Genomic DNA, 11,378 nt, shown 5'->3' with positions numbered 1-11,378 from the left:
ACAAACGTGTGTTTATTTAAGATTTTAATGAAACAGTGTGAATGAAGCAAAAAAAAAAAAGCACTGTAAAGCAAATAAGCTTAAAATATTGAGGGGAAAAACGTTTCTATATTAAAACTAAAGAGGAAATTCTGTAATTAAATCAGCAAAGTGTTCAGTGTTGGGTGTGAAATGTGTTAAAGCTTTTATTGTTAATTCAGCCATTTATATCTAAACCAGTACACAGTGAAATGAGACCAAGTACATAACAGAACTACGTAGAACAACATAGTGCTACATAGTACATGCGCAGAGCTACATAGTACATACACAGAGACATAGTACATATGCAGAGCTACATAGTACAACATAGTGCTATATAGTACATACGCAGAGCTACATAGTATTTACGCAAAGCTACATAGAACACATGTAGAAGACAAATAATCTGTCTGTGCATCGATACAAAACACAAAACCGTGCAGACCAGTGTACATACTGTATATTCTACAGTACATTGTACAAAAATATAGGAATCTGAACAAGAGGGTTCTATTAAACATATGTACACTTAATATAATAGCGGTTTTATGAGCTTTTGTAATGTATTGTGCAAATAAGCGATTGACTGAATGTGTAAGATAACATGTAAAGAGCAAAAAGAGTGTAAGAACAGCATGTAAACAGTATGATATGGTGGTGTTGTTGACACGGATATATTTTGTATGAGTGTGTATTTGGTGCAGATTAGTGCAACACACAGTTGCGTGTGTATGTGTGTGTGTGTATATTGTGCTCAGTACAGTTAAGTTCAATTGTCGTGGAGCTTACAGAAAGAAACTGTTACACAGTCTGGTTGTGTGGGTTTGAATGCTTTGGTACCTTTTTCCAGATGGTAGGAGGGTTAAGAGTGTGTGTGAGGGTTGTGTGTGTGTGTGTGTGTGTGTGTGTGTGAGGGGTGTGTGTGTGTGTGTGTGTGTGTGTGTGTGTGTGTGTGTGAGGGGTGTGTGGGGTCATCCGCAACGCCAACACCAGTCACATACACTCTTCACCACACACACACACACCCCTCGCACACACTCTTCACCCTCCTGAGATGGTGCAGTTCCCAAATCAGACAGTGATGCAGCTGCTCAGGATGCTCTCAATGGTCCCTCTGTAAAACGTACTCATGATGGGGGAGGGAGATGTGCCTTTCTCAGTCTTCGTAGGAAATAGAGACACTGCTGAGCTTCATTGTTGTTCTGTTTGTCATGACCAGGTGAAGTTCTCTACCAGATAAACACCAAGAAATTCGGTGCTCTTGACGATCTCTACAGATGATCCGTCAGGTGAACTGAAGGCTATGAACAGCATTCATACATACGTGTCATTACTGTCCAGGTGGGTGAGGGCCAGATGGAAAGTCGTGACAATTGCGTCATCCCTAGAGCGGTATGGACTGCAGGGGTCCAGTGAGGGTGGTAGCTGGGTCTTGATGTGCCTCATGACAAGCCTCTTGAAGCACTATATAAAGATGGGTGAGTGTGTCATTAAGACAGGGCACTGTAGATTACTTTGGGACGATGCTGGTTATCTAGAGGCACATATGGGAACAATGGCGCTAGTCAGGGAAATGTCTAAATAATCTAAAAAGTTACCACATTTCATGCACAATTTCTGCAACTATTTATTATTTCCCAATTATAACTTTGTAATTTTATTTTATACTTTTAGTTTAAATTATAGTAATAATTTGGTTTCCCCAAACCGGAAACACACAAATAATGGGCATCATAGTTCAGGTGAGAACGAGGTGATTGGTCCTGAAATTTAGCTTCTTAACCCTGAATGTTTATAGTCTAAACTATGAGGTGACATCTTGTGACAGGTGAGGTGTTCTAACATCAGCAACAGGAGTTTCTATTTATGTCGGGCTGAAACCGTAGCTGTAGCTGAATATGTCTCTTTTTATTTTGTCTTTTTTAATGGAATCTTTATGAGACCCTCAGTTCAGAAAGAGAACAATGAGCAGATGGTGATGTGGCAGATTCAGCACAAGCACGAAGCTCCAAATCCTCAGTACAACACTGACAACTGACATCACTCAGATGTGTCACATGACCTACAGTGTGAGTATGAAAGAGAATGAAAGTGAAAGAGACTCAGGATGCTTCTCTGAGGAGATCTACTGCATGTAGTATCAAAACTCAAGCCCAAAACAGTGACAATGTGGCACATATCAGTTTATTTTCTCCCATTGTTTAGGAAAAAAAAAAACATTTTCATAGGTTTCAATATCTGTGCTACATAAAACAGGAATCTGGTTTAATGTAGAATAAATATCTTTGGTGCACCGGATTACACAAAGAGTGCAAAATAATTTTGACTACACTGGATATGTTTGATATACGTTCTGTTACATCGTCTATAAAATGAAAGGAAATGAGGAAACCGCAATGAGTCTAAATATAAAAATATGCTAACATTGAAGGAATCATTGTTTGGAAAAAAAAAGAAGAAGAGGAGGAGGAAGCAATTTTTCCCAGCATTCTTTTCCCAGTACTGCAGTTTTTATACAATCATCATTCTAGACGCAATGAAAGAAAAGTTTTAGCTGAAAAATTAAACAAACTTCCATGAATAACCAGTCAGGCTACTGTACACTGCTAATGCTAAAGCTATTAGCTGAATATTAGCCCTGTAGCTTCAGCACAGAATGAAAAAGGCACATTTCAGACAGTGGACACGTCTTGGCTGATTGTCTGTATTTGGACTCAGTGGGCATCATTTCTCGAAGGACCGTTAAGATCAGTATAGTGGTGTTTATTTACAACTGAATTATTGAGGAATGACTAAATCGCTACTAAACTGTAAACTGAAACAAATGATTCCTTTAATCAGTGACAATATGAGTTGCAGCGCTAGTTAATTAGCCTGTAGAAGCTAAACTGTTACTTGTCTCATCTTGTAAAATTGTTTAAACACATTCCATGTTAAGCGTTTTATTATAGCTGTTTTTATTTTCCAGTTGAATGTGTTTCTGACAAGCTGTGTGTGTGTGTGTGTGTGTGTGTGAGAGAGAGAGATATTTGGTGTTTCTGGTGGATTTTGGTACATTAATCCACATTAATCTTTTTTTTCCTCACATAAAGTGTGTTAGAATCGAAGCTCTAGTGTTTTTGGACGAGAACATTGGGCATAAGGACAGAAACTATTGTTCATTTTCTTGCAGCGTGGATCGGGTCTGTGGTGCTTTGGCGTGAAGCCTCACGTAGCAGGATCAGTGCTGAGTCGTCTGGATCTGAGACAGATGGCAGGGTTTGCACAAGATCTGTCCGTCCAGTGGGTGGCAGCCGTGTTCATTGGGCTCCGGGGAGAGAAGCATCGCACACAGCTGGGGAAAAAAAGAAGAAACTATCTATGAGAATGAGATATTTTAGTTATGATTTTGCCAACTGAGTGGAATACTGAGAACATGAGGATTTTTAATAAAACACACAAACACGCACGCACACATACACACACCTCACAGCGGTAGCAGTCCTCATGAAAAGATCGTCCAAGACACTCGACTGTGTAGCTGTCCGTCCCGTCTTCTCTTGGGATTATCAGCTCTCCACACACACTGCACTCAGGTGCGTATTTCCTAACATATACACACAAACACATACACACACACACACACACACACACACACACACACACACGTACAGGAAGCACATTTAAAGTTATTACGTTAACATGACTGTAGACATGTTTGAAGTTTTCTGCTACTTATTAACACTAATTGAAGGAGTCTCTAGTGTAAATATTTCCAGACACTGAACATCTCCCAACTACGTAGCTGCTGTGCTCATGTACCTGTAGTAGTCGTGCAGGCAGTACACCTCCCCCACCTCCCCCTGGGCAAAACGCTGCTCTCCGATTGGCTGCCTGCAGGTGGTGCACACGAAGCAGGGTGGGTGATAGGCTCGTTCCAGCGCTCGGATCACATGATCTTTAATCACCTCACCGCACGCCCAGCACGGCTCCAAACTGGCCTGAGGGAGGACAAGGACCACAACAGGAAGATACACAACTTTTAATGACAAGTGTTTTCCAAAGCTTGTAGGAGAAGTAACACAACTCTAACCCCCTCTCTGGGCTGGTTAACATCATGTTACCGAGGTGAAGAAGAAAGATTCGAGCAGATCAATAAAATCAATCCGAACAGAAATAAAGCAGACCTTGGCAGTTTGGATAGGGGTCAGAGGTCAACCAAAAGTGTAGGTCAGATGAACAGTGGTGTTTATTGATCGTGTGTGTGTGTGTGTGTGTGTGTGTGTGAGAGAGAGAGCTCTGACCTGGTAGCAGTCCTCACACAGAGGGATCCCGGCCTTGTTGTAGTAGGTTTTCCCAGCGAGAGCAGTGCGACACTGTCGGCACTGGAAGCAGTTACTGTGGTACGTCCTGTTTAACGCCTCAATCGCCGGCTCGCTGACAGCCACGGGCTTACGACAGAAGCCACACACATCTACACACACACACACACACACCATGAATACACACACACACACACCGTGAACACAACGTGAACACGCACACACAACGTGAACACACACACACAACGTGAACACACACACACAACGTGAACACGCACACACAACGTGAACACGCACACACAACGTGAACACACACCCAGAGCAGTGGGCAGCCATTTATGCTGCGGTGCCCGGGGAGCAGTTGGGGGGGTTCAGTGCCTTGCTCAAGGGCACCTCAGTCGTGGTATTGCCGGCCCGAGACTCGAACCCACAACCTTAGGAGCTCTAACCATTAGGCCATGACTTCCCCTTTAGTCTCTCTTGCTCTCTTTCTTTCTGTTTCTAGCTCTCTCTCAGTCTGCCTTTGTCATTCTATATCAGATGTGTGTGTGTGTGTGTGTGTAAGATACCTGGTGTAATCCCCTCCTCGGTGTGAGCTCCTGCAGTCACCTGGCTCTGACTCTGACCAGCAGGAGGCGCTCTCTCCACACACACCTGCACAGGAGAGAACAGAGTCTGGGTGAGTAACAGTCTGGAAAAGTCAGAGTGACTCTGAGAAAGATCTGGGGCAGGGCGGGGCAGGTCAGAACATCTCCGACATCAGAATCGTCACACCGATGTATCGTCACGCCCCTTTCACTACGGTAACGGGTCAGTAACTAAACCTGGAAAACCCCTGAACTGTGTGACTGACATTCAAATAGAAATTCAGTTGGGTTATTAGCACTGATGTGTGTAATGTACGGTGCAATGAAACATGGAACAAGCTGCTAAACAACATCCAGGCAAAAGAGCAAAGGTCAAAGAACAAGAGTAGTGTCTCATTACCAGTGTGTGAGTGTGTGCGTGCATGTGTGTGTTACACCTTGCGTATGGAGGCCGGTGGCTCGTGGTTGGGGTCAGAAAAGGGGCAGCTGGGTGGTGGAGGAGGCAGAGGAAGGGGCGGGGCTTCAGAAGAGCCCAGAGATGCAGGGGGTGGAGGAAGGAAGAACCCTGCACAATCATCACACACACACACACACACACACACACACACACACACACACACACACACACACACACACACACACACACACACACACACACACAATGTCAGGCTATACATTTATCTGTTGGTCTCAGGGAGTTTTTCTTTACCACTGTCTTATGGGCTCCTATCCATCCATCACTAGCTTTTTATATATCCATCTTCAGCAAGGACTAATCTATACGAAAATATCTGTGTGTGTGTGTCCATGCTGTTTCAATGTTTGTACCCTCAGAGTGTTTCTCCTCTCTCTTGGCTCTGTATGGTGTGTGTGTACTGTCAGGTTTGTTGCTGTGTGTTTTGCGGAGCTCCAGAGTACTGGGTTGAGCTTCAGCCGAGGAGGCGCCGTGTCCCGACTCCAGGGCCGAGGTGGAGGAAGCGGAGGGCTTAGTGTGTGCGGTGGTGGGACTGACTGGGACGGCCGAGTGCTGCGTGATCTGCGGCGTGGGAGTGACCGTGGCCCTGTATGGAGATGTCAGAGTAATGAAGACAGAGGACACCATCCTCTTCGGTGGGACAGCAGACGTCATGGTGCTGAGGGAAGGAACACAGGACGGTTTAGAAAACATTACAGATATAGATTTAAAAAGTTAACACGATGAAAGCGCTTTGGTATCTGATGCAGCAGCAGCTGTTAGGATGAGAATCAGAATACATCTGAACGGTCAAGCAGTCTGTAAGTAAATAAAAAGTGGCTGTCAGATTAGAGCAGATCAGATGTCGATCTCAGAGCTGAATGTTTTTGTCATGAGCTCAGACGTGTGCTGTGCTGATTAGCGCTGAACATGAACACAGCTCCACCTCCAGCCCAGGAACATAAACCTGGAACCTTTCATACATTTCTCTCTATATTTATTGTTTACTTTATGAGGGTGAGTCAGATGTAAACCTTCAAAGTGCCACATGAGTTAGAACTGAGTAGAATTTACTTCTAGAAGAATCCGGACACTTCTTCAGTGCTAGAAAACTCATATGATGAAAAACAAGCTCGGAAGTAACCTGTACTGTGTATTTAACACCCGGTCTGATTCACAGCAAAAGATCATTTAAAGACTAAAGTGTTTTTTTTTTTCACTTGTTGTCTTACACTTACACTTACACACACACACACACACACACAACGACAACACATTTACATATCTGCCAAATGCTGTAAATGTAAATGTCCTATAGTTCAAAACGGTGTGTACAGTTCACTCATCAGCTGTGTGTAACACTTGTGTATGTGTGTGTGTGTAACCAAACAGAATTATTCATGATTGTCGATAAGCGTGTCACATCCTGCCACTGAACCGGTCCAGTCAGTTCAAGACATATTCCAGCTGGATGACAGTGTATTTGTGTGTGTGTGTGTGTGTATACATGTCTGCATGTGAGGATGTGTATGAGAGTGTGTGTGAGTGTGTGTGTGTGTATATACGTGTCTGCATTTGAGGATGTGTATGAGAGTGTGTGTGAGTGTGTGTGTGTGTGTGTGTGTGTATATGTGTCTGCATGTGAGGATGTGTATGAGAGTGTGTTTGAGTGTGTGCGTGTGTGTGTGTATATACGTGTCTGCATGTGAGGATGTGTATGAGAGTGTGTTTGAGTGTGTGCGTGTGTGTGTGTATATACGTGTCTGCATGTGAGGATGTGTATGAAAGTGTGTGTGTGTGTGTGCAAAGTATATTGGAGTATAGACAAGTGTAGAGTAGTACAGTGAAGTACAGTGGAGTGTAAAGGTGTATAAAGCAGTATAGTAACACACACTTCCTTACACACTTGCTCTGTTCCGCAGTGTAACACACCTTTTCTAAAGAGCGACCTTTACTACATACAGGAGCTCATAAAACCCTGTGATTGGCTAGTGTAAGATGATTAATAGATGAGCGAGGGGATGTCCCGCCCCCAGACAGCACGTTACTGCAGATCCATAACAGAAGCCCAAACCCACAAACCACCTTCTATGGTACACCGCTGTAAGATACACACATATAAAACACATATACACACATATAAAACACATACACACATATACACTGTTACACACATATACACTGTTACACACATATACACTGTTACACACATATACACACATATACACTGTTACACACATATACACACACATAAAACACATATACACTGTTTTATCTTGATGATTCTGTGAAAATGATCTTTATCCAATCAGTGATTTGCACTATTTCTAGCTCCACCCACAGAGGAACTGAGAAGCTGATGAACTGCATCTGAATGTGACAAACATCTAGAGCTAAACCTCTAAAAAGGCTCTGAAATAGTGATCACAAAACTAAATAGCATGTTCTACACTGAAAACAAACAGACACACACACACAGACACACATTATAGGTAGCACAACATCCTGCTTTTTACTCCTGACTGCACAGTAGTAGGCACTTCTAAGTGTGCACTTAATACTGAGATCAGTTTATACTGCACATACCTGAAGGACAAGTCGCACTCTCTCTGTCTCTCTCTCCGTCTCTTTCTTTTCCTCTCTCTCTCTCTCTCTTTGTCTTTTCTTGGGGTTCTACTCTGCTGTTGTCGCTCTCATGTCGTCACTGAAAGAAAGACAGCTATAGACACACACAAGAGGCCACTCCTTTTCCTCCCTCCCTCATTCTTCCCTCCTCCTCCTCCTCCCCCACTTCTCTCACTCCCTCCTTTTTCCTGCTGAATGACAGCCGTAAATGGTGAATAGTTAATCACTGACCTAGGTTTGTAAAATCCAGAACATCCCCCCACCCCCTGCACACACACACACACCCCTCCCAAACCTTTTTTCCTCCCTCTATCTTTCAGAATGCAGCAGGATGTGACTGTACCTGCCCTTTCTCCCTCTCTCTCTCTTTCTCTCCCTCTCTTTCTGTCTCACTCACTCACTATGTCTCTCTCTCTCTTTCTCTCCCTCTCTCTCTGTCTCACTCACTCACTCACTCACTCACTCACTCACTCACTGTCTGTCTCTCTCTCTCTTTCTCTCCCACTCTCCCTCCCTCCCTCACTCTCTCTCTCTTTAATGCATTACATGAATTACAGGTAACAGAAGAACTGTTGTTAATAAACATATCTCTATGGAACCACAAATATTAACACATTATTATTAATATCTTAAAGAAGTAAAATAAGATAAACAGGGCTGTGTGTGTGTGTGTGTGTTGGGGTTCTGCGCTGCCCCCAGTCCCAAACTGCTCCCTGAAGAAAATGTCCTAAAACGGAGAGATCGGTGTGCGCGCGCGCACGCACACGCACACACAGAGGAAACTGGAGGGGGGTGGAGAGAGAGAGAGAGAGAGTGAGAGAGAGTGAGAGAGAGAGAGTCAGAAACTAATGTTTAAAGAGGGGGAAGGGGATTACATGTTGTTCATGTGTGTGTGTTTAATGGAATGTAGTCAGTGATGTCACATGCGAGAGAGAGCTTGTCCATGATTACATCACCCCCTACAAGCCCCTCCCCTTTATGAGCATCACAGCTGCCAAGAAACTCTGAAAAAGAAGTGTGTTTCTTTTTCTAAGTAGAAAGCATCAGCAGTTTTTTCAATCTTTATTAAACAAAAATTAAAAACACACACACATACATACACCCACACACACACGGTGAACCCCCAATGAGTGACACGTAACTTCACCTGATATCTAGTTAATTATATGAGGCTAATGTAGCTAACAGGTAATGTAAGTGTATGGCCTCTAGTTTAGCATGATGATCCTAATGAATGGGCACATGCTTTAATGTGTGTTCTGTTCAACCTGACAACCACACACACACCCTCCTCTGTATTGTGCACCATTGTTCCTTCCTTCTTGACTTCATGCTACTATGTATAAATATCACTGAAGCTGGTTTGCAGTCAGTGAACAATAAAAGTGTTTAGCATAAAAAGTGAATGCTAGTGAGTACAGCTGAAGATGTACAGCTGAAGTGTGTGTAAAAAGACAGTTGATTAAAATATTGTTACACACTTACAGATGTGTTGATAACATCAGCAGCTGCACAGTCAAGCAGTTGAATTAAACCTGTAATCTGTGAGGAACAAAACACTTAGGGGAAATGAATCAACGACAGGGCGGTTACACGTGCTGAATGTGAAAGAGTCGAATCACTAAAATGATTCTTTACATCACTCACTGACTCCCTCTACTGGTCACACGGAATAACAACAAGTTTCAGCTCAGCAACGGTTCAGTACTGAACTCCTGATATTCCAATCAGGTCTGTTACTGTTAGTGTTCAGCTCTATATGGTGTTCACCTGCACAACCTTCAGGACTTGTACAACTCTAGAGTGAAGAAACGGGCAGGTAACGTCATTACAGACCCCTAACACACCAACCACAACCTGTTTGTACTATTCTCTTCAGGAACACTGTGCACTACATCTAGCCCCATGCCATATCCTGCTTAAACAGCTAATACAGGGATTATTACCCGTGTCCTCTCTGTCTCTCAGGTAACTATGTAAATATGTAAATCCTTAGTATTTATATGTTTACTGTTCTCATGCCAGATATGTATGTATGTATGTATGTGTGTATGTATGTGTGTGTACCAAGAGCACCTTATGAACCACAACAAATTCCCTTGTGTGTCTGCACACACTTGGCCAATAAAGCTTGTTCTGATTCTGATCTATTATATCAAACTATACATTTACTCAAATATCAGTTCATTATTTCATGTCAGAAAAAGAGAGAGTCGAAAGGCAAAAAGCTGCAGAAAATGAGAAGGAGAGAAAATGGGGAACAAGAAAAACACTTAAACTTCCATTTAGAGGGATGTGCTGTAACTACCAGCTGAACAGGGAAAGATCGGACTGTTATATTAGTCTTTAAAATCATATCACCCATATTACAAACACAGTGTGTGTGTGTCCTCACCTGTCCATCAGAATTGATTTGAGGACTAAGAGCTCTTATTATGAACTCAGACTCAGTGCTGTGATCAGAAGCTTCAGGGTCACATTACATGTCACTGCTTCAGACAGGAAGTTCAGTGAAGTTCAGCTTTATGTTCATTTTTGTCTTTCAGCATGTCATCCACAGAGGCTCCGACCCTCCACAGGTAGGGCTCCGCCCCTCAGCAGGTAGGGCCCCTCCCATGAAGTCCCCCAACATCGTAGAAACAACTCAAAGTTTTCAATCCCTCAAAAATTCTAGTTATTTCAATGTAAATATGATAATCAGGAGTCTACACAGTGCCAGGGACTGAGTCTGATAGTGTGAATACATGGAGCTCCTGGAACTGTGTGTGTGTGTGTGTGTGTATCTGTAAAACATCCATGCAAACACAGAAAGCCTCTGAACACGATGATGTAAAAATTTAAACAAAGAACAATAAATTATTTACTATGTTTAAAAAAGGACAAACATTTTAAATCTCTATATAAATACACAGATTTAATATATAAAGCACTTATGATAACACATTTATTATTTATTTCTACACAAATCCTTTAAATAATAAACCTTTTTTTTTTTAAAGTTTAAAAAAAAAAGTTCTCCAGTATTTTTGTAGAATATTCTGTAGATCCGTAAAGAAGATGAAAAACCCGATAAAGAGAAATCTCGTCCAAGTCACACGATTAATGTAAGATGTAAAGTTCAGAATGGATGAGAAATATTATTCTATTATGAAAAGATAAAAATATTTAAAATAAGCCTTTTTAAAAATGCATATATTTGTTTTTGTTTTTATTTATTTCAGGACTTTAAGCACTAAATGATTAACAGACAGTCTCCTAAAACGAGCCGCTTTATAGAGCAGATTAATCTTCTTACTTAAAATGACGAGAGATTAGTTTAACACCTTTCACACAGGAGTCTGACTGCAGGACACTGAGCTTCAGACGGGTTACTGACAGGCTGCAGCAGTC

The 11,378-nt window shown here is 42.4% G+C and overlaps 1 protein-coding gene across 3 annotated transcripts; it reads right to left on the bottom strand.

Moving 5' to 3' along the window:
• Nucleotides 1–2,186: 2,186 nt before the first annotated feature.
• Nucleotides 2,187–9,625, bottom strand: fblim1 (filamin binding LIM protein 1). 3 transcript variants are annotated; one of them, XM_027137416.2, is made up of 10 exons: nucleotides 9,474–9,625; nucleotides 7,950–8,067; nucleotides 7,296–7,464; nucleotides 5,738–6,042; nucleotides 5,347–5,474; nucleotides 4,892–4,976; nucleotides 4,305–4,474; nucleotides 3,823–4,001; nucleotides 3,487–3,607; nucleotides 2,187–3,355 (listed from the first exon to the last, which is right to left on the bottom strand). In XM_027137416.2, exons 4-10 carry the CDS (start codon nucleotides 6,036–6,038, stop codon nucleotides 3,242–3,244), a joined length of 1,098 nt encoding a protein of 365 aa, XP_026993217.2. In that variant the 5' UTR covers nucleotides 6,039–6,042; nucleotides 7,296–7,464; nucleotides 7,950–8,067; nucleotides 9,474–9,625; the 3' UTR covers nucleotides 2,187–3,241. The 3 variants fall into 3 exon arrangements, with proteins under 3 accessions (XP_026993217.2, XP_026993216.2, XP_026993215.2); XM_027137415.2 differs by lacking the exon at nucleotides 7,296–7,464; XM_027137414.2 differs by lacking the exons at nucleotides 7,296–7,464; nucleotides 7,950–8,067 and having other exon boundaries at nucleotides 9,474–9,598.
• Between the last annotated feature and the right edge of the window lie 1,753 nt (nucleotides 9,626–11,378).

Source organism: Tachysurus fulvidraco, chromosome 2, assembly GCF_022655615.1.
Source record: "Tachysurus fulvidraco isolate hzauxx_2018 chromosome 2, HZAU_PFXX_2.0, whole genome shotgun sequence".
In the NCBI taxonomy this organism is placed as follows: Eukaryota; Metazoa; Chordata; class Actinopteri; order Siluriformes; family Bagridae; genus Tachysurus; species Tachysurus fulvidraco.
The sequence above is the reverse complement of the archived record's forward strand: the minus strand, read 5'-3'. Positions and strand labels throughout refer to the sequence as shown.

What these genes read in the sequence shown, in the direction of transcription:
- fblim1 (XM_027137414.2), bottom strand. An exon ending in CGAGGAGGGGATTACACCAG is followed by an intron (nt 4,475 to 4,891) that starts GTATCTTACACA and finishes GTGTGTGTGTAG; the next exon opens with ATGTGTGTGGCTTCTGTCGT. An exon ending in TGTGTGAGGACTGCTACCAG is followed by an intron (nt 4,002 to 4,304) that starts GTCAGAGCTCTC and finishes GTCCTCCCTCAG; the next exon opens with GCCAGTTTGGAGCCGTGCTG.